This window comes from Herpailurus yagouaroundi, unplaced genomic scaffold (genome assembly GCF_014898765.1).
Source record: "Herpailurus yagouaroundi ecotype Mexico unplaced genomic scaffold, PumYag 140, whole genome shotgun sequence".
NCBI lineage: Eukaryota > Metazoa > Chordata > Mammalia > Carnivora > Felidae > Herpailurus > Herpailurus yagouaroundi.
Genome location: NW_024412395.1, coordinates 26186535 through 26210967, shown reverse-complemented (window position 1 = coordinate 26210967; position 24433 = coordinate 26186535). Strand labels below are relative to the sequence as shown.

At 35.5% G+C, this 24433-nt stretch overlaps 1 protein-coding gene across 1 annotated transcript in view; it reads right to left on the bottom strand.

Annotated features, from left to right (window-relative positions):
- KYNU (kynureninase) overlaps positions 1-24433 on the bottom strand; it is a 114592-nt gene that overhangs the window by 37052 nt on the left and 53107 nt on the right. Inside the window, exons 10-11 of the mRNA XM_040474973.1 lie at positions 9136-9234; positions 8283-8356 (exon numbers count right to left, since the gene is read on the bottom strand). Of these exons, the coding sequence (XP_040330907.1) occupies positions 8283-8356; positions 9136-9234 (173 nt within the window). The remainder of the gene's footprint in view (positions 1-8282; positions 8357-9135; positions 9235-24433) is intronic.

Below are 24433 nucleotides of genomic sequence, written 5' to 3'. Positions count from 1 at the left end.
GATATGGGAACCAAAGCAAAATATCTATACATGAACTAGTCATGACCAAGGCAGACCTCAACACTAGAGAAAAAAGATCATTTCCACCCAATCAAATCTTCTCCTTTGTAGTTGAGTAAAAACAAGTATGCAAAGAAAAAAAAAAAAAAACAGATCACATGAGTTCAGAACTTTGTTCTGAACAATGTATTTTATTACAAATGTTCTTGTGGTTGGTGAAGTTAGCCCAGCCCAGTCTTTTGAAAACACCAGGATCCAGTGGGTCTGTGTGTGGCCCACACACAGGTATCACTGCACCATGGCTGTTTTGGCCATCATAAGGAGCCAAATAGATACATGTATTTTTCTCAATACTAACAAGTAAAAGTTTTAGCACTGGTTCTTCATATACATATATATAAAACTACCCTGAAGATTCCAAAGGTCACTTTAGGGGCAAAACTTGAAGTAATTAAAACAAGAGCTGAAGCTCTTTGACAAGTTTTACTTTTGGTGTCTGAAAGGTTCACTGACCTTATATATCTTCAGAGACACTTAACTGCAACGTTAGAAGAAAAAATAAATTTTGAGATTTCAAAGGACTCCACAATTTTCCCGAGTTAATGATTATGTCACCATTATCTGAGAGTAGTGATTTGCAAGTAACAATGGCTTTAATATATCTTTTTATACTGATAATTACTATTTTGGCTTCCCTTTAAGAGCCAGGATTGCTTTATCTCCTGAGTTGAAAAAATCAGATTATTTAGTGAACTTATTTCTAATTGTGATCACACCCCAGAGAATAAATGTTATTTTTATGATTACTGCTTAAATTCACAACACACAAAAATCATCTAGATGATTATGCATAGTTAAAATTATTTCAAGCCAAGAAGATAAGGGATCCTTTTAGAGTTACTGATCTAACATGGTTTCCAAATGAAGATAGGTATAGGTTATACGTCATGATTCCATTGATTTTCTTCAATCAATGTGCCATCTTTTGGGCTCCTTACAGTGAGGATTTAGGGACTAAAACTTAGAACAAGTTTAATGTCCTCCATGAACTTGGCTCTGAAATTAAGTGTGAGCATGAAGCAAACTTGATTTCACCAGTGTTTATAATTTCTAAAATATTGTAGAATAGGGATAACGAGCAATTTCATGATAATAGGCAGAATTTTAAATGTTAGGTCAATAACTCAGGTTCCATAAAAATTCTAGTGAAAAGTATTAAAAGAAAATTATCACTTGACATATTCCTTTAAGAAATGTCATTTAAGTAATTCTTTCTTCTTCTTTATACTTTCTCAAATGTGTGAAACTAACCAAGTGAAATCTTTCTCATAGGCAACAATTTCAGCTCTCAAAGTAACAAAGAGTAAATTTATTCACTTAGTTAATGTAGCATTCCATTCAGCAGAGGATTTGTAACTGTGAATTTCCCCACCAAGCTTTTCCAAAGCACCTGAGTTAAAGATATCTATCCACAGCTCCTATGGCAAGGTCTGAGAATTCACTTAGCAACTATAAAACATAAAAACATATAAACATATAAAACATATAAAACACATATTCTAACTTGTGTTACCTGTCATCTAAATCATCTATTCAGTTATTAAAATATTATCTCTATAGTGGATTATAAGTTAAAATCATAGGCAGTATCTTATATTTATTTATTTTTTTTTTTAATTTTTTTTTCAACGTTTATTTATTTTTGGGACAGAGAGAGACAGAGCATGAATGGGGGAGGGGCAGAGAGAGAGGGAGACACAGAATCGGAAACAGGCTCCAGGCTCTGAGCCATCAGCCCAGAGCCTGACGCGGGGCTCGAACTCCCGGACCGCTAGATCGTGACCTGGCTGAAGTCGGACGCTTAACCGACTGCGCCACCCAGGCGCCCCTCTTATATTTATTTTCATCTGTGAAAGTTACTTGTACAAAAATATGCATTGGTTATATTTGTTCATGTCTTCTTAATTGACTCAGGATCGTTCTCTCTTTTTTTTTAATAAAAATTTTTAATGTTTATTTATTTTTGAGAGAGAGACAGAGACAGAGCATGAGTGGGGGAGGGGCAGGAAGATAGGGAGACACAGAAACTGAAGCAGGCTCCAGGCTCTGAGCTGTCAGCACAGAGCCTGACCTGGGGCTTAAACTCAGGAGCCATGAGATCATGACCTGGGCTGAAGTCGGATGCTTAACCGACTGAGACACCCAGGCGTCCCAGGATCAGTTTCTTTACATGACAAAGATGAGTACCTTAAAAAGGATACTTCTGCTGAAGTAAGATAAAATGGAAGTTTCACTCTGTTTACACCCTGAGATTAGAAAGAAATATGGACGTAATGGAATTCTTCATTATTTGATGACCAACGGAATACTGGGAAAAGGTCATTTAAAATAAAATCCATTTTAAAGAAATAACCATATTTTTATAGTAATTAATGGAAGTTTTTGAAATTTGATTGAGATGCTTTTAAAAGGTAAAGTTTAAAATTATATACAAATGTACACAAAATTTGATAAAACAAGTTAGAAGTATAATGTGCTAATTATTAAAAGGAGTAAATAATAAATCGAGTGTTGATTTTTTTGGTGTATTTCAAAAAATGTTGGGATAGAAAAATACAATCTCTTTCATATTACATTTAACTTTTTCAGCATGACCATAGAAATGATCATTTCTATAAAAATTTTTGAAGCATTCATCATTTCCTTTCAATCCTTGATATTCAAGTCATTTGCTTTTGAAGTACCGTGTCTAATTTCTTCTACTTCATCTGTTATTGGTTCTAACTCTGACAGATTCTCACTGCCCATAATTTTGTGATTCAGCAATTCTTCAGTATCACTTGCATCAGGAAATCTTGAATCTCTTGAAAAATTTTACTTTACAATCCATTTTCATTATGTTTTTATTGTGTTACCTGACAGTTATAAATTTTATAACCAGCAAGAGACCAAGACATTTTATAAGTCGTAGAGATAGATGCTAATACTAATTGGGAAAGGGTGTTCAGTAAAGGCTAATTTTGTGAGTAGTTCATTAGGGAATATTTTCTATTATGGCAATCTTTGCTTTCTAACATTACTATGTGTCTTTGGGAACTGGGATAATGCCTTGGTAATCAGAAACTCTTGTAATTTACAATCAGATTAAAAGAAGGGCTAAAAATTAAGCAAGTGATAAAGCTGGAAATGCAAATTGGTGTCCTCTACAAATGTCTATTATTGAAACCAAGACTGTGGATATTTCTGGACTCAGGGACCAAAGTTGAGGCACTGAGAGTGAAAAGGTGAAAGAGTAAACTTTGTAAAATTTAGAAGAGTCATCACATAAATTGGAGCTGAAGCAAGAGAAAATGGCGCCCTGAAGCCTAGGGCTGTGGGAGGGAAACATCAATGACAAAGGGGATGGTGAAGGATATCTAATATAACTGAGAAGTCAAAAAGTTGTGGCTGAGAAGTCATCCAAGTTAATAGTAAACACTGAACATGAGAAACAGGCTAACAGATGACCTAGGAAGTGGAGGTCACATTTCAACTTAAGATTCTCTGAAAACGGAGAAATCTATTGATATTGGCCTACTGCATTTCAAAGGACCTGGAGTTTTATGAATTTACACACCTTGCTGGTGTCCCCTACACTTCCTCGTTCTCTAGCCTTTAACCAGGAGAACTTATGCAGGTAGTAGACAAGAATACGATACCTAAGTCCAAAAGGATCACTAAGAAACTAAAACCAGGTTTAAATTATAGATAAGTTTTAGATGATGGCATTCTCCAGCATTGCCTGGAGAAGTATATAGAATCAATGTGTCAAGTCAGCATTCCCTGGAACAAATGTGTATTAGATGGTCTTCCCATATAACATTAATTGTACAGTTGGGCCAAGCATGGCATGAACTTTTCTTAAGTGGTTTTGCTAAATTTTCTTTATGCCTCTTTTTATCCTTTTTTAGACTTTCCTGAATATTGTTTGGCTTGTCTTTTTTTTTTTTTTCCCAAATAAAAATAATAATAACCTACATTGCTGAGTTCTAAAATTTGCCCTAACCATGCACTGAAGTTGGCCAGTCTCTTCAGCTGGTTCTTCTTAACCTGGAAATTACTTATTATAATAAAGAAGATGACTCAATCCCTTTAAAAAGCCTTAAAAATGTCATCTCTATTTCTAGGCTTCAATCACACACTTCTAGCTGATTATGGGAATGTGCTAACACGATTTGAAATTCTAGCATTTTCATCAAAATTATCAGTAGGTCTCATTCTTGGTCACTCAAAAAACTTAAAAAACCTAAGGGAAATGAACATTTCAATAAATCTAATACATTGGAGCATTTGGAGCTTTATTATGTCCTTTATTATGGAAATAATAAAGCTTTATTATGGAAAGTGAGGAACAGCAATTTTCTAGTATGAATGGTCTTACTGGATGGGGTAAAAAAGCAAGTGACAGAAGGAATCTTAATATGGGGCTCCTGGGTGGCTTAGTCAGTTAAGCATCTGTACAGAGTCTGCTTAGGATTCTCTCTTTCCCTCTGTCTCTGCCCTCCCCATATTATTTTCTCTCCTTCCTCTCTCTCTCAAAATAAATAAAAACACATTTTTAAAAAAGAGCTCTTATGATCCAGGCTTGTTCTGTTTTCATGCTAGAGTCTCTTTCTCAAAAAAAAAAAAAAAAGTATATATACACATGCACATATATATGTGTATGTATGTGTGGCTGGGGTGTTGAATTGCAGTCTATGGGCTCCTACAGAAGAATCATTTTATGAGCTTCAGATATTTTTGAATCCCATAAAATCAAAAGGTTAGTTACTGATCTAAAGTGTACCAAAAAAGTCAACATTTATAAAGTTAAAAAAATTCAATGTATTTAAGTCCTTTTTTAGTGATGCATTTCTGATCTTCAAATTCTTTCTTTTTCATTCTTTTTTTTTTAACGTTTATTTATTTTTGAGACAGAGAGAGACAGAGCATGAACAGGGGAGGGTCAGAGAGAGAGGGAGACACAGAATTGGAAATAGGCTCCAGGCTCTGAGCTGTCAGCACAGAGCCTGACACGGGGCTCGAACTCACAGACCGTGAGATCATGACCTGAGCCGAAGTCGGACGCTTAACTGACTGAGCCACCCAGGCGCCCCTGATCTTTAAATTCTTATAGTTAAAAGTGTTGCACTTTATATCTCAGAGCAATAATTATTAATTTTATAGACTGAGTTGAAGTCAGCCTTGAAGGAAAAAAAACCCAACAAGATGGCATTTACTCAAAACTAGTTCTAACTTAGAATAATTCTTAGCTATAGACAAAGTTTAGAATATGACACTGGAATGAGAAAAGGTGATGATAAACTAGGACAAGGTCAAGTTTTACTTGAATAACGGCTTGAGTTATGATGCTTAATGCAGTGGATTGACGATAGTCTGTACTCTTTCTCTTTATTGGCAAAAGGTTTTTGGAAAAAGTCTTAGGTCATATGTTCTGAAAAATGGCCAAAATGCCTATTTAAACAACAACAACAACAACAAAAAAAAACAGAAGTGCAACTTCTTGGTACAGATGTAATTTACCAGTTGCTAATGGAAACATATAAAATATATTTCAAAGTTATATACTGAATATTAAACTTTAGAATTCAGGGTTACATATTCTGGTATCCACTGTCTACACCAGGTGGGTCAGTCACTCCCATAATGCCCTTTTTCCCACCCTTGATAAACATTTATGCATTCTGTTTAACCACACACTTAGAATGCCCCTAATTTAACTTTGACCTTCATCCTGTTTTACTTTTTTTTTTGAAGGTTTTGACTACACAAGTATCACAGTATAAATACAGTCAAATAGTACAAGAAAAACCAATTTAAATATATATACTTTAAAAATTCTTAAGAAAGAATAAATGACATAAAAGAAAATACCACTTGTATACTACTTGTTTGAAATAACACGCTTAGCCACTAGATGTCACCCTTTAAAAAAGCAACAGAGTTTACTTCCCAACGTTTGCTACATCAATTGCTGTTACATTCCACTATTGGGTGGAAGTTGGCACCGTTGGAATTAGTCATTCTGACATGATGTAAAAAGAAGCTTTAACAACAAACAGGGTTTCCTGTAAAGAGGGCTTCATGAGTCAAGCCTGATTTGAGTCTTTGGAGACCAAAGCCGGATGGTTAAAATGCCACAAGAGATAATAACATATAATTTTCAAAATGTTAAAAGCATGTCTCTCCTATAAGTATGAAGTGAAGATCAATAAAGATCTCATTCAACTCATTAATTAGCGAGGAACCAGTCAGACGGTAAGGAATGTAAGGCCTGTAAAAGAGCATTCAAGGAATGGAAACTTACACAGCTTTTCAAAGGCCTGCTGAAACGAACTTGGTAACAGACACAAAACTGTGCCATGTTCTACAAATTACAAGCCACAGACTCTGAGGTTATGTTTTCTATTTGAGAGAAATTATCTCTGCTAGTCAGAAGTCTAAGAGGTGACATACAACTTCACAGTGAAGCGACAAAGTATTTAGCCTAGATGTATGGACAACATGTAATTCTTTCACAATTGTGCTTAGTGCTTTACATGCACCGTCTCATTTTATTCTCAGAATCATTGCTTATGAGGTAGATGCTGATATTATCTTTATATAGAGGCTAGAACACTGAGAGGTCAAGGAACATTCTTCAGGTTATGGACCAGCGAGTGATCATGCTGGAATGTGAATTTGGCCTGTCTATACAGTCTTTCTCCTGGGACCAAAGATGTAACAATTAGAGTGGTCTAGAGGATGTTGGGATTCTACAAGACGAAGTGCATGTGAGCACACTATGACGGCTTCGACCCCTCCTGTTTCTCATCCATGAAGGACAAATAGTGACAAAAGAAATTTCAAGTGCAACAGACATGTGCTGTAAGATCAGAGCTTAGCTGCTAACGCTTAAATTCTTGAAAATTTGTGTAGATTACTTAACATATCCCTCACCAACCCACCAGCTTGTCTTTGGATTGGTATGATACACCAGATCCTCTATTACAATTTAATTAAGTGGAGAGTGGGAAATGATCAGAGTAGTGAGTCTCCACACAAAAGCAAGCAGTATCTTATATACTGTCTACAGGGAAACCAATTATGTTAGGTAAAACACTATCAATGGGTTTTGCTAAAAATGCAAAAGAGACCATTTAAAATATGCATAGTATTCCTGTAACATAATAATGCTTTATATTCTTTTCAGAGAATTTGGGACATGGGGAGAAATCTAATATACTGACAATATATTTGGGGAAGACATCTGCCTGACAAAATACCTGTCTAAAGAAAACGCTCTATTTAATTTTAAAACTTTAAAATCTTGAAGAAATTTTAGACATGATTAAATGAACTGTAGAAAATCATCTTCAATTTCTTGGATTTATATGCATAGAACCTCAGAAATGTGAGGTGCTCCAAGTTTTATTACTAATTCAGCTTCAATTCTTGTAAAGATTACACCACTCAGCTAGTGGCTGAGAGGATTCAGAAAACTAATCAAACATTATTATATTACCTATTATGAGTCTAGACAGTCTCCTCATCACACATACTTTGATACAAAACTCTGAAAGGAGTTTTTTCAGAAAATTATTTCTTTATCTCCATACAGATAAAAACAAACTTACAAGTTCCCTAGTCAAATAAAAATGTATAAATTTGTTAATGTATCACATTTGCATTTATACTTGCTCTAAAAAATGAGAAAGTTATATAAAGTAGAAAAGTATTGCTTTTTATGCAGTCTGTGTTGTTCAGTGTTCAGCTTCTTCAGTTTTCATGGATTATAAAATCTTTTAGGACAGAAGATAATCCTTACAAAACCATCATATAATGTTTCTAGCTTTAAAGGTAGATGTAATTTTAATAATAACATACCACATTTAAGGCTCTATTAGGCACAGCTCTGGTTGCCTTTGATTTATTCATCAATGTGAGGAATCTGAAATTTTCTGAAGTCTAATTTTGAAAAAAAATAAGTCATCTCTTTGCATTAAACCATCTGCTCTACATGATTATAGTGACTCATTTTTAGCATTGAGCTTCCCCTTTTGTGATTCATGTTCAACCAACTGAACTCTTCAAAAAGCATTTATTTCTAATAAAGTGCATCATTGTTAATAGAATGGTAATATAATTATAATCAATCCAGATTCTTATTGGATAGCACCTTCAAGAGCTCATGTAAATTTAGCATATCATTAATGCAAATTAATTTATTCATCACCAGAGAAGAATCTGAAGATGGTACTCACGCAGGTTTAATTGTATGAGCATGTTTTTCATGGACAAAGGCACCAGCAAGACCTCCCGCTCCTGAGTTTAAATACTGGATAGAAAAGAAATTAAAATGTATGAGCATATGATAAAAATGAACAATAAAATCACTTGACTTTTTTGTTATGAAACCAACTTTGACCAGCTCAAAATGTGAATATTTGAGCTTTTATAATAAAACATAATTTTACATTACCTAACTCAAAGAAAAAAAATAAACATAAGCATTATTAATTGAGACTAAATACCTATTACATTTTTGGCCAAATTTTGCATCAACTAAATAGGTAACAGTTCCAATGAAGTCTATCTAATTTTAAACCCTATTCATTTCAATTATTTTGTTACAAAAATATTTCCATAATAATAAAGCATCTATTTTTAAAACACCTACATTAAAATAAAATTAGTTTCATTTCCATAATCCCTGTCAATGAAATTGTCTTCAAATATCAATATCAAGTTGATTCCATAAGAATTATCTTTATGTATGTAGAAATGACACAGCATATCACCAAAACCTAAGAACCTAATCAATTTGAATTAAGTTCTAAGGGTGGAGATTTTTTCCTAAAATCTCATGATTTTTCTATAGTAGCCAGGCAAGTAAAGGAATTAGTACTCTATAGTGGATGGAAATACCCAATTTTAATTGTTTATTATACTATTCTATCACATGACTTTATAATTAACTAAAGTCAGAAAAAAACAGTAACAAAAGAAATGGAGGAAAGTAAATCAAATAGTTAAAACTGGCCACCAATCCAGTTATTCATTTAGATAACAATCAATGTGTAATAAAAGGATATGAACATATTAACTAATTTGTACCTTGTAGGAGCACCAGCAGGCAAAATCAACTCCCCAGTCATGTAAGCGGAGTTCGACATTTCCAACTGCATGTGCTAGATCAAAGCCAACAAAACAACCCTGGGGAAGAACATAATAACAAGTTTTGAATTTGCTTAATGATTAGAAATAATAAGTACAAATATCTCTAAAAAAATCTTTGACAAACTGCTGTACTATAAATATGGTTTATCCTTTGGTACAGTGGTTCACAACATGTAAACCACAAAACACTGGGCATTCCCAAGATCCTTCTAGGTCAAAATTGTTTTCAAAATATGAAGACATTTTTGCCTTCTTCACTGTGTTGACATTTGCAATGATACTTTAAAAACAGTTATGGGAAAACATAACATAATATGGGAAAAACAGTGCTGGCATATTAGCACAATCAAGGCAGTGGCACCAGATTATACTAGCAGTCACTGCATGCTGAAACCATTTAGTTGTAGGGGGAAATAAGAAGATAATTTTGCTTAAAAATCTCCTTGAAAGGGATGCCTGGGTGGCTTAGTTGGTAAAGTGTCTGACTCCTGAGGCTCAGGTTGTGATTTTTCAATCTTGAGATCGAGCCCCGTGTCGGGCTCTCCCTCTCTCTCTCTGCCTCTCCCCTGCTCATGCTCTCTCTCTCAAAATAAATAAACAGTAAAAAAACTCCTTGAGACATCTGTAAAAATGATAAAGTTAATTTTAAATCTCAATGCCTTAGTTCTCATATTTTTAGGGCTTAACATGAGAAGTATGCATAAAACATTTGACCACATTCTGAAGTAAGAGGGTTACCTCAAAGTAATGCACTTATGCAATTATTTGAGTTGCAAGCTGAACTAGCCACCTTTACTCCACAGAGAACAATTTTTTTTTAATGAAAAAGCAACTGAGAGACAAACAACAGTAATTCATACTTGGGCATTTGATAGACATTCTTTTGGAAATGAATGAAATGAGTGTCAAATCAAGGAAAACAAGTCATAGTATTTGCTGCCAATGAAAAAAGTTTCTAAGAGAAATTAGGATTTTGAAAACTTGTATCCACTTCTATGAATATGACCACTTCCCAATATTTAAGATATTTCTAACGAGTTTAGTAGTAACATGTGCTTTTTAAAATAATAAAATAAAATAATATAATAAAAATAATATAATAATAATGAAATATGTAGGTGTTTGGAAAATATGAACCAATATTTTTCAAACAACCAATGTTTGATATTACATATCAAGCATGGATAAAGACCTCTTCAAAGTACAAAACCATACAATGGATTTTAATGTAACCAAGCAGAGAAAGTTAGTAATTTGGTTTCACATTGCATACCACAACTTGTCAAATTCTGGTACAGTATCAAAGAATAGTCGTAACTAACTGAGAAAAGACTATTAAAATACTTTTGCTTTTTCCAACTATCTATCTGCATGAGGACTGATTTTCTTAATATGCTTCATGAAGGAAATAAAGCAAGAGATTGAATGCAGAAGCAGAGATAAAAAACTAGCTGTCTTCTATTAAGCCAAATTAAAGAGATTTGCCAAGTGTACAACATTCTTATTTTGTTTTAGAAAACATAGCTTTGGGGGCGCCTGGGTGGCGCAGTCGGTTAAGCGTCCGACTTCAGCCAGGTCACGATCTCGCGGTCCGTGAGTTCGAGCCCCGCGTCGGGCTCTGGGCTGATGGCTCAGAGCCTGGAGCCTGTTTCTGATTCTGTGTCTCCCTCTCTCTCTGCCCCTCCCCCGTTCATGCTCTGTCTCTCTCTGTCCCAAAAAAATAAATAAACGTTAAAAAAAAATTAAAAAAAAAAAAAAAAGAAAACATAGCTTTGTTTCCCTAACGGCATATTATTTATGTTAATATGTAATGTGTTTGGGATACCAGGGTGGCTCAGTCCATCGAGCAACTGGCTCTTTACTTGGCTCACATCATGATCCCAGGGTCATAGATCAGGTCCCATGTCAGGATACATGCTCAGCATGGAGAGATGCTTAGAATTCACTCTCTCTCTCTCTCTCTCTCTGCCTCTGCCCCTCTCCCCCCTCATGTTCTCTCTCTCTCTCTCTCTCTCAAATAAAAAAATTTAAAAAATATATGTAATCTATTTGTTATTATTACTCTAAAATAAATGAATGAATAAATGTGTTTAATTAAAATATAGTAAATATAGATATAAACACAATATCAAAACCTCTTTGAGGTCTTCAATGGTTTTTAAGAGTGTAAAATGTGTGCATTACTAAAAAGTTTGAGAGGCACCTGGGTGGCTCAGTCTATTGAGTGTCTGACTCTTGATTTCGGCTCAGGTCATGATCTCCTGGTTTGTGAGTTCAAGCTCTGCGTCAGGCTCTGTGCTAACAGCTTGGAGCTTGGAGCCTGCTTCAGATTCTGTGTCTCCCTCTTTCTCTGCCCCTCCACCTCTGCTTGCATGCTTGCTCTCTCTCTCTCAAAAATAAACATTTCAAAAATTTTTTAAAGTTTGAGAACCTCTGCTTTAGTATATCCTCTAACCTGATGGAGTTAATAGTAGTTTTCAGTTTGTCACTGAATCCCACATCATGCCCACATTTAATTTAATTAATTCAAGTATATATATGATATGATAAATTGCCTTAATGGCTTTCATTCTTTGTCCATCCTTGTATCCATCTTCTTTGCCATGTAATTTTTCAGTTCTTCTCACTGTGGGCAGAATGTAATTCTCTGCACTGGGATTAGACAAGTTACAGATTTTGACCAATGGAATGTTAGCACATGTAATACAAGGAGAGTCCAAAGCACTAGAGTGATTAGATTGGGCTTGTTTTCTCTTGTTCTCTGCCATCTCTGTAACAAGGACCTGCTTAGCCAACCTGCTGGCTCAGAGTCTTCCTCACCTGAGCTCAGCTTGGATCAGCTGCTCTCCCCACCTCTCCTTAGTAGGCCAAGAGATGCAAGAGTGAGTTCAGTTGAGATTTAGCAGGATCTCTATGACTAAGTAATGCCTAGATCAGTTGACACAAAGATGACCAATAGAAATGGTGCTGTTTTTATGACTCAACACTGTGTTCTCCCTATACATTTACTTGAGACCCTAATAGCCTCTTACTATTTGACTTTGCCTTGTTTACTTGTTTACATTGTCCAAGCGTTCTGTATGTCTGCCTAGCAGAATTCACTGTTTTAGAAACTAACCCTCTGTTTCTACTGAGTTCCCAGAAGGAAAATCTGAAGCAATGAATTATATTACCCAGACTGTACCCAAACAATAAGTTCATTTTAATGGCTTAACATCAAAACCTTTAACTTCCTATAAATCAAAATGTTAAAAGTTTTACTTTGAGAATATAGTGATTCTTTCCACATTAAGACAATATTGTATATAAACATGAATTTTAAAAAAATCCCTGATCATTAAATGGGGGTAATAGTTCACTCTGCAAAAATGTTTTACCTGTGAGTTTTTTTATTTTTAGCTTACTAAGTACATATATAACTATGTTTTCAAAACTTTAGATTTCCTGCAACTTTGAAGAAACACATCTATCTATAGAAATTATTGCAGTAAATAATTTCAGAGGGGCCAATTTTAGATTTTTCTAACACCTTTTAAAAATAACTAATGTTCAGGATCCTGGGTGGCTCAGTCGGTTAAGTGTCTGACTCTTGGTTTCAGCTGAGGTCATGATACCACAGTTCATGAGACTGAGTCCTGCGTCTGGCTCCCTGTTGACAGTGCAGAACCTGCTTGGGACTCTCTCTGTCCCTTTCTTTCTGCCCCTCTTCTGGTCTCTCTCTTTCTCAAAATAAATAAATTTTTTTTTTTAAAAAAAGAATAACTTCAAACTGCTATTACAGGTACTTTCCCTGAACAGAGGGATGCAAACTATGACCTGTTTTTGAAGGTAACCTTGTATTTGAACACAATTAGTTTCATTTGTTTATTCATTTATTTTTTTATTATTTTAAATGTTTATTTATTTTTGAGAGAGACAGCACGAGTTGGGGAGGAGCAGAGAGAGAAGGAGACACAGAATTCAAAGTAGGCTCCAGGTTCTGACCTGTGAGCACAGAGCCCGACACGAGGTTCAAACTCACAATGAGATGGTGACTTGAGCCAAAGTCAGATACTTAATCAACTGAGCCACCCAGATGCCCCTCAGTGTTTAAATTTTGTCTATGACTACTTTTGCAAGCAGAATTGAGTGGTTTCAACAGAAACCACATGGGTCACAAATCTCAAATATTTACTATCTTGCCCATTAAAGAAAAGATTTGCTGACCCCTAACATATAGAATTAGTTTCATAAAGAAAACTCAATATATTGAAGAGTCAATTAGCAACTTTACTGATTATAAAGTGGCCAGAACTGGTATCTCATAGAAGAAAAAGTTTTTTACCAGTATTATATATCTGATTTTGTTTTGTTTTGTTGTGGGGGAGGAGATGGATTTGTACTTTGTTTCTCTCAGAAAAAAAAAAAAGGCAATTCATGTCATAAATTTAGAGAATGATAGAAAAGAAACACAATTAATCTCTATCAAGATTTAAAGATGGTCAAAATCTGGGTTTGCAGACTAATGTTTAAATTCAGTACACACACACACACACACACACACACACACAGATTTTTTTGTTTGTATTTTAAGATACATTTTAATATTGAAATTAAATTTAGAAAAAAAAAAGGTTTGAACTTGACATCCTCTTTTTTCTTGCCAACATTTCTAATTAAAACCAGGGTTTTTTTTTCTCTTTTTTTGTGAAACAGTATTTACAACTCAGTTTTATATATATATATTTTTAAAACTCAACTTTTCTTCAAAAACTTAAGAAACAGGAAAGGCAGCATTTTTATTTTATTATCAATTATTTATAAAGAATGTCACAATGAAGAAACAATGAAACTTCACCTACCATATCCCATTATTAAAAGCCCTGTAGTCACATCTGTGGTACCACATTAAAAAAATCACTTGAGGCTCTTACAATATGTTTTAATGTATGTACAATTCTTTCCCCATGGATGGCAGAAACATAAATTATTAACATGTAACTGTTTTGAGGAAAGGACCAGAAGATACAAACTTGAATTAGACCACCAAAAAGTGATCTTTCAAAAGTTTCACTAGATGGCAGCATCTTAAAAATAAAGAAAAAACACATAGTTCTCCAAACCCTCTCCATACTCATCCAGTTAATATTTTCGTTATTTTACCTCTTAAGAGTAGGTAGAAAAACAATATGAATAGGTGAAAACAGAAACTGCTCATTTGAGTGCCTACTTAATGCAATTTTTTAAATAAAAATAAAATATTTTTCAACAGATTTCTATAAAATTATCCAAAGAGCTCACACTGATATTGACACAGCCACATGCATTAAGCTTGCTAAATCACAGTTTTGAGTGCAAGATTCCCTGTGTCACTTCAAAGAACCCCCATTGGTTTCAGAATATAACTCACTTTGCTCGGTATGGCTTTTAAAGACCTTTGTCATCTGGTTCAGTCTTCACGTCTCCTGTGCCCTTTACCTACCTCCCTCTATTTGCAAAAACCTTTCTCAGTCTCACTTTGCATGGGTAGCTCAGGTTTTGATGACAAGGTAACCTCTGTGAAAGATTATTTTGCCACACTCTCTCTTCTATCCCATCTGACAGCCCTGTTTGCATAGCTCTCTTGCAGTAAATTTCCAATCATATTGTCTTCTACTTTTACACAATATGCATGAACTTAAATAATTGTTGAATAAGTAAATGAATAAAAAGTCATACAATTGTCAGTAGATGTTCTCTAAACTGATACTAAATTTTAAAACAATATTATTTGAAGCCCTTTGTTCTTGTGGCAATTTTATGTCATAGCAATTTATTCAGACCTACATCTTTTAAAATGAAGTTTCTTGGACAATTAATAGTAGTTAAAAATACATTCAAAATCCCTCCAATAAAACAAGGAATATTATGTGTTTTTTTCCTTGCCATCTTCACTAGCTCAATATGAACATTTTTCTAACCAGTGGACTAATACACACAAGGGCTGTTCTGAGATTTCCAGGTGAAGGGGTAGCTCACTGTCTCTCAAGTTTGATTCATTATTTGTCTATTTATTAAAGTAAAATATGGGATAGTACAACTTAATTTTTTTCCTGATAAGTTTATTGATTCATTCAAATTGACTTTCGACTGAAACTATTTTGTTTCTTCTTCACCAAAAAAAACCCCTATAAATTATTAAGACCATCAATAAGCAACAGATTTTAGTGTGAAAAGGTAATTATACAAGATATTAGTGGGTATACAGAGAGCTGATAGTCAGCTGGTATGCATTGGGATGCTCATATAATTGCTAAAGTAATAAAATACTTGAAATGTTTGTCCTGATCCACTTGAGTAATCACCCATAGTGATAGGTCCCATGATCCCTAGGAGATAACTGCAGGGATGCTTTCCAGCTAGCTTGTGGCCATTCATACATACCAGTCTCTTCATGTTCCCTCTATAGTGCATGTCCAAACACCAGTGGATGCCCAAGGCAGTGGCATTAACATCATGGTGGGTAAATTACAGATGCCTATAAGTCCCTTCGAGGCTAGTAAAGAGTACTATTAACGAAAATGTGACATTTCCATGGCTGTTGGGGGAACTACAGCTTCTACACCATATCAATCAGGTCTTTAAATATTGTGAATATCATTCCTGATTTGGTATAAAAATCATAGGAAACAATCAAAGAACTGCAGTGTTATAAATCTGGACAACATTACCTTAAAAAGAAAAACTGATGGCAAACTTTGAGGAAAGTGAACAACAAAAAAAGAAAAAGTTATAGTATATGTGAGTTCGTGTGTGTGTGTGTGTGTGTGTGTGTGTGCATGTTGGTCAACTCTATATAGATGGTAAAAATAAATGGTGGATTAACAGTAATAGGTTAACCAGTTATCTCTGATCTTGGGATTCTCCAAAGAAGTTCATAATTAGGGAGTAATTGGATAGTATTGGAGGAAGGTAGGAATGAAGGGGAAGAAGATGAAAGCTAGTAAGTCTTCTTGCCATAGTCTTTTATTTTTTTTAAGTTTATTTATTTATTTTGAGAGAGACAGAGAGAGACAGAAAGAGACAGAGAGAGACAGAGAGAGACAGAGAAAATTCCAAGCAGGTTCCACAGTGTCAGCGCAGAGCTTGACATGGGACTCAAACTCATGAGCTGTGAGATCATGACCTGAGCCTAAATCAAGAGTTGGATGCTTATCCAACTAAGCCACTCAGGTGCCCCTCTGCCATAGTCTTGAAGCACTTAATTTTCCAAAATGGATTCAAGTCCTATGATTCAAAAGCATACACAAATGCTAAATAATAATAATAATTATAATACTCAATAAAGATCTCTGTAAAAGGTGCCTCTATCATCTCTGTTACTATCTCATTTCAGAGTCAGTTTTTATTCTGAAAGTCTTTCATCCAGCCTGAGTTTATTATGTTCTCCAATTTCTTTTCATTTATTCTACTATGAAAGAGTTTAGAGCAAGTGTCCCCAAAACGTGCCACTTTGGCATGTGGAATATTTTGAGCTGAAGGCAATCAAGACTCTGCAAACTTAAGAGAAATATTTACCCTAGTTACTACCTAAGAGAATCTAAATTAGTTTTTCTCAGAATAAGAGTTATTAGCAGAGATAAATTTTATCTGAATGGCCCAACTCTGTGGAAGTTCAGACATTTAAATACCAAACATCCATTCTTCCTGTTGCCAGGTGAATTGCCCACCTCCCCATTGAACTCCAGGCCTCTATCCAATTCCTTAGCTGTGGATGGGATATATACCTCAGTTTACTTTTCTATCTTTGAATCGCTTATGTATATAGGGTTCTCATATGTACAAAATCAAATTTTATTTTCTCCTGCTAACCTGTCTCAGGTCAACTTGTTAGACCACCCAGAACAATCTTTGAGGGTAGAGGAAAATTTTCCTCCTCAACAGTGCCTATTAATATTCACATTTGTATAAAGTGCTATTGTAGAAACTTAAATTAATCCTTTTAGTTGGACTTGCTTAAAGTACATATTTTTTTTTTTCTCAACGTTTTTATTTATTTTTGGGACAGAGAGAGACAGAGCATGAACGGGGAGGGGCAGAGAGAGAGGGAGACACAGAATCGGAAACAGGCTCCAGGCTCTGAGCCATCAGCCCAGAGCCTGACGCGGGGCTCGAACTCACGGACCGCGAGATCGTGACCTGGCTGAAGTCGGACGCTTAACCGACTGCACCACCCAGGCGCCCCTGCTTAAAGTACATATTGATGACACTGACAAATCCATAGATGAGTAGTCAGAGGTGGGGAGCATGGAGTCAATTTGCTACTGAAATTTAAGAGAAATGTGTCAGTTAAGAAGGTATGAGACAGAGCCAACAGCTTATGGAGAGAAAAAGGGATTTAGGAGACAGAAAAGGCAAAAAAAAAAAAAAAAAAGTCTTGAGACTCCTAAGTGTTGTGTAATTTGCAGGTAAAAATGTCTTACTCTAACAAAGAGTGTGCTTTCAAGAGTAAATTTCTGCTATTTCTTTTACCAAAAAAAAAGCAGTGATTGTTGTCTCTATATATTGTTGGAAGTAAGTATAAAACTGAAGGGAAAAAAAATAAAACAAATTGAGTGGCAGTGTTCTCTTTTAGAGTCTTTCTCCAGCTGGCAAGGACCTCACACAAAATACTTTGTTTGATTTATTTCAGATACCCAAGATGAGAAAAATAGCTCAAGGTAATTTTTCAAGCTTAATTTAGTTCATTTAATATTTAATGAGTTAATGGAGCAGTCTGCATGTCCTAAGTGTGTCAAAGAATAGAAATGGAATTTGAAAAAGAGCTCAAAATTTACAAAACATATTCTGATTTTTAGGATAGTTGCCTAATTCTTCCAAATGTTCTGATTCTACTTAAATGGGGGCACAGTTGTGCTTTTTATACAGCATGTGATCCATAAAATTAGCTTGACCCATCCTTGCTGATGTGTACACACTTATTCATCCACTGGCCAAATAGGTATTTATTTAAAGAAAGATAAGAGATTATATGCAAAGCACTAGCATGTGTCTGTGAAGTTTATAGGGTCCACTTTCAATCAGTCATTGAACACTCTGCTGACATAAGCTTCCTAAATTTGAGACTTAAGATAAGCATAGAAATAATTACAAGATAGTGCAAAAGGTGGTCAATAATACATTTTCCATCATGCTATGAAAATACAATATAAAGACAGATCTAGCCTGACACAGGGAAGCAAGAAAATTTTGATGATGGAGGTAAAGGTTTGCACACTCATTTTTCTTTTTTTTTAAATATTTTTTTCCAACGTTTATTTATTTTTGGGACAGAGAGAGACAGAGCATGAACGGGCAAGGGGCAGAGAGAGAGGGAGACACAGATTCGGAAACAGGCTCCAGGCTCTGAGCCATCAGCCCAGAGCCCGACGCGGGGCTCGAACTCACGGACCGTGAGATCGTGACCTGGTTGAAGTCGGACGCTTAACCGACTGCGCCACCCAGGCGCCCCTGCACACTCATTTTTCTATAGGAGGTAGTCAAGAAGTATATGAGTTGGGCCTATAAGAAATATTTCACTTTACCCTTTCTTGTAATATAAGCATAAATACATATGCCAGCTGTCACGGCTTCAGTGCCAGGGTCAATAGCTACAGATAAGAGTTGTGCTGAAGAGCTCAAACCCCATTTAATGGGCAGAGCTATTACCCAGCCTTGCCACTTATTCTACACAAATGATGATCCAGTATTGCCAACCTTTTTATTTCTCAGGAGATATTTGAAACTAGGAATTTTTATATAAAACCTCTTGACTTTTTATTGTTAACACGTGATGATTTTTTTTTTTTAAATATACCATGTTTGTGGGACACCTGGGTGGCTCAGTTAGGTAAGTATCTGACTTCAGCCCAGGTCATGACTTCACAGTTCATGGGTTCAAGACCCGCATAGGGCTCAGTGCTGACAGCTCAGAAGTTGGAGTTTGCTTCGGATTCTATGTCTCCCTCTCGCTCTGCCCCTTCCCTACTCATGATCTGTCTTTCTCTCTCTCTCAAAAATAAATAAACATTGAAAAAATAGATATACCATGAATGCATGTATAAAGGCTAAACAACACAAATCTTTAGGACAGGTTGTAACCTGTAAAGCAAGTAGTGGTTAAGCTGGAAGAACAGAATTCACATGTGGGAATTCTAAGAGGAGGAAAAGCTAAGAATAAAGGCATGGAAACAGAAAGTATGACAACTGGGCAAGAAACCTATGAAACATTTGGTTTATCTGAAAAAAGTTAACATGAAGGAGAACAGAGGCAAATGTGATACTGATAATTTAGGTATATGCAAAATCATAAAAGGCTCAAGTGATTTGGATTTTATTCCACAAATGGCAGAAGTGTGGTGGTCATCATGTGGGACAAACATGAGGCAGGGCATCTAATAGATACATAGATCTATCAGACACATGGATCTAATCACAGCATTCCCAAACACGGGCAGTTGTCTTTTCAAAGGCATGGTGACTTTTAACATTTACTTTTCTCTTTATCTACCCATCCTGTTACAAAGTGGATTTGAAGCAACTCTTTAATTTATCCATCACAAGGTAATAATACCTATATTAGAGCCCCATTTAGATGTGAAATGAAAATACGATTTTTCATAAAGTATTTTCCAGTGATTGGTATGTCAATTTACATGGCAAATTTCTCAACTAGATTTACTTATATATGTAAATTTACTTATATACTGAACTTGATAATATTTCAGAGGAGTCCATAGGATAATTCTTGAAGATATCATCCTTAATTTCTTCCCTTGAAGCTTATTTTTACGGACAATATGATAGTAATATTCTTTGTTCACCACCTTACTTAAGATAGATTATTTGCTAAGAAAATGAACATTTTGTCTTCACTCAACTGAGGTTTGATATTCTTTTTTTTTTTTTTTTTAATGTTTATTTACTCTTGAGAGAGACAGAGACAGAGTGTGAGCAGGAGTGGGGCAGAGAAAGAGGGAGACACATAATCCAAAGCAGGCTCCAGGCTCTGAGCTGCCAGCACAGGGCCAGAATCAGGGTTCAAACCCACAAACTGCGAGATCATGACCTGAGCTGAAGTCCGATGCTCAACCGACTGAGCCACCCAGGGGCCCTGAGGCTAGATATTTTTTTTTTTAATTTTTTTTTTCAACGTTTATTTATTTATTTTTGGGACAGAGAGAGACAGAGCATGAACGGGGGAGGGGCATAGAGAGAGGGAGACACAGAATCGGAAACAGGCTCCAGGCTCCGAGCCATCAGCCCAGAGCCCGACGCGGGGCTCGAACTCACGGACCGCAAGATAGTGACCTGGCTGAAGTCGGACGCTTAACCGACTGCGCCACCCAGGCGCCCCGAGGCTAGATATTTTTAATCTTGTTTGCATAAATAATTTAAGTGATTAAAGGAGGGAGCAGTGAAGAGGACATTAAGGGAAATCTCTCATATTTTGTTGAGGACTTTTTTTTCTTTTTCTGCTTAAAGGTATTTTGAAATTGCACTTTCCTTGCTGTGAGGCACAAAATTGCCTTTCCATTCTTACAGTGGTCAGTAAATAAATTAGAACTAGTGTATATATTTCATGTTGAAACACTTCCATTTTCCAGTTTAACAAACTTACATTACTCTTCCTTTGATTAATCAAGTGGTGTGAACAATGGGATATTGGAGAAAATAGCCTAGGTTTTAGACAACTGAAGTATTTTATAAAATGCATATCATCTACAAAAAAGAAAAAACAAAACCCTAAGTGTAGTATCTCATTTGGAGTTGGGGGGGAGGGGGCAAAATGTTTGAATAAAGCTACATCCAGAGAAATAGTTATCTACCATGGCTTTGATGGGAGTGGCCACAGAGGCAACAATCCTGATTGGCAATGAGGAGGCTTGCTTTTTCCCAGATCTGTAATTCTAAAATAATGTCTTGAATCCAAAATACCGCCCCCCTTTTTTTTTGAGAATTAATCTGTCTTTCTCACACGACCCATCTAATGAAAAACTTAAAACCTCTGATGAAAACTTCTTAGAAAGAACTCAAAAATTTTAGATTCTTGGGTCCTGATCCTCATCAATATATTTTGACTTCTTGTTTGCAGGATACAACCTGGATGAATTTAAGACTACAGAGACAGTTTACTATGTATTTCTGAGTAGAATAATCCTTCATTATTCTCAAAGTAACGGATGTTTAGTTAATGGGACATTTCATCTCATCTCTGGCCTTTTTCCCCTTTTCTCTATTTCTATGTGTATATCTACACTAACGTCTTTCTTTTATCCTTGGATTCTGTGAATAGAACCAAATCTGGGTGAAACAGCAGGAGCTCAGTACAGACGCTTGATTTCTGATATTTATATAAAACCTGTTTTTAACATGACTGAGAGAATAAAGTTAAATAAAAATGATTTCTATGAGAGATCTGAAAAATATTTCATGTAGCATGAAATAAGTCTGGTATCTGGTACCCCCGTGTTGAACTGTATCATGATAGAGATTTTTCAAATTCTTGTATAAGCAACTGCAATTGCCTCTTAACTTCTGTCCATGCTTATCGCATTCCTACCGATTCCTGTAAGCAGGAAATTTCTTTTTAAAATTAAAACAAATTCTAGTTTCTTTACTGTCTAGAAGCTTTCAGTGGCTCTCTGTGGGTCTTCAGGGAGAAGCTCAAGATGTATAATAAAGCTCAGTAAGCCCTTCTTTACCTTTGCCTGTCTTATAGATTCCTTTCTTATCATACCCTTTCTAACTGTCCAATCTTTTGTACAATCAACTTATACTAAAGTATTTGCTTTCTGGCAATCTAATCAATTTTTTTTCTTTTTCTTTTTTTTTTTTTTTTTTTGTTTAGTTGTCTGGAATGGCCCTGACACAAAGCTAGGTACCTGGAGGGGATTTGACCTGGTTAATTCCTATCCATAATTCTAAAATTGGCTCGGGTCTCATCTTCTCCCAGAAGGTCATCACTTTGACACTCCAGGATAAATTAGGTGTTTCTTTTTTTTTTTTTTTTAATTTTTTTCTTCAACGTTTATTTATTTTTGGGACAGAGAGAGACAGAGCATGAACAGGGGAGGGGCAGAGAGAGACGGAGGCACAGAATCGGAAACAGGCTCCAGGCTCTGAGCCATCAGCCCAGAGCCCGACGCGGGGCTCGAACTCACGGACTGCGAGATCGTGACCTGGCTGAAGTCGGACGCTTAACCGACTGCGCCACCCAGGCGCCCCTAAATTAGGTGTTTCTATTTGGACCTCCATTACTATAAGTTACTACTTAAATATTTACTGAGAAAAAGAGTGAATACAAGAACCAAATGCATGTCATTCTACTGTAGAGAGTATAGAGACATGATTCTCCTTATGCACTAATGAGAAGATCATATTAGGTGAGCTCACAGTGACTTTAATAGAATAGTTGTATTCATTACCATTTCTAGTAAAGATTAATTAATATTTAACATTCTAATATTAAACCGTTTTGGAAAAGGTTAATTTTTATGCATAAAAATTCATACAACATGCCAATTTATATTATAGTTATATATACAAACATATTTGGTACTAATTTTTCCTAGCTGATCCATTGCTCAAATCCCATGCAAGTATTGTTGATATTATTCTATCATAATTGTCCTTTACAGAGTTGATGCCCAATCTCTAATAATAGAAGCATCTCAGCCAAGCTTTCTGCAGAATTTTGAGGCTTGGTCAATCATTTGTCTCCTGAAAATTGTTTTTAATAAGAATTTAGCCCTTCCTGGGGCGCCTGGGTGGCTCAGTCGGTTGGGCGGCCGACTTCGGCTCAGGTCATGATCTCGCGGTCCATGAGTTCAAGACCTGTGTCCGGCTCTGTGCTGACCACTCAGAGCCTGGAGCCTGTTTCAGATTCTGTGTCTCCCTCTCTCTCTGACCCTCCCCCGTTCATGCTCTGTCTCTCTCTGTCTCAAAAATAAATAAACGTTAAAAAAAAAAAAAGAATTTAGCCCTTCCTTAAAGATAAATGGATAGTTTGATAAGGTGATCATTTATATGTGAGAGTGTTGTTTAGATGTTTCAGATTTTACTAAGTGATGTTAAAGCTAGACTATGTCTTTCTTTTTAGGAATGGTGTTTTCACTTATATTCCGGCTTTTGTCTTACATTATTCTGGATCCAAAATTAATTCCTTTTTATTCAAATTGTTTGGGCTCTACTAGTGATTATTATTTATTAATAATTTAAGCAGCTTATGATTAGGTCTAAGAGATGTTTGTACTCATCCTCAGTGGAAAGTGACACAGGACAAGGTAGAAGCTAATAAATTAAAGTGCAGGTTTGCAAGATTTAGATTTTTTTAGCCATCATTTGCATTTCAATTTTCAGTAGGCTAAAAGAAAACTAACATGCTAGAATGCATAGAAGTATAGTGAAATATAGTGTAAAAATGTGATAAATAAGGGGATCAATCATTCACTGAACAATTATTTATTGGCACCCACTGTCTGCCCGGCACCATGAGTTCCAGTATGTTGTAGGCCATTTTATATGGCATGGAAGAGAGAAGGTGGAGTATAACCAGTTAGCATTGAGTTTTTTTAAGGATACGATTATTACAATTTCTATTATTCCATTACCTAATCTTATAAAATTTCAATCTAATCTCTTGAGTTTTAGCCATGTTGTTTAGATTACTGTTTTGTATTCCAGTATGGAAGTGTCCAGTGAGAGTCTTTAGTTTAAAATTCTGAATATTTCAGTTTCTGTCTAAGGATCCATTATTTCTTTTTCTGGTAGATTGGATATTCCAATATGACTTTTCTCATATATTGGTAATTGCTAACATTTACTTGAGTACTTACTAAGCACTAAATACTAAGTGCTGTGAGAATAGTAACTTGTTTAATTCTCTTGGGAAACAGGCACTCTTACCTTCCCCAGTTATTAATGGAGAAGTGAAGTGACATTGGTAAGTTCATTAAGACAGCCAAACTATGATAAACTAAGGGAGAGACATAAACACAAGACCAGGTCTGACTCTGTCTCCACTATCTAAACTTTTTATTAATGCAAATGCTACCCTGCACCTCAGAATAAGTATCCTACTCCATCAGCAAGACAAAACACCCCAGTTCCAGGTGTGGCAAAACTAATAGCTCTTATTCTTGAGTGCACAAATATAGCTCATTTCCCAGAAATGTCCATGTGCTAGCCAATGTAATATAAGAGGAAATAAATTTTGTCATGGTTAGTGCTTTTAAGA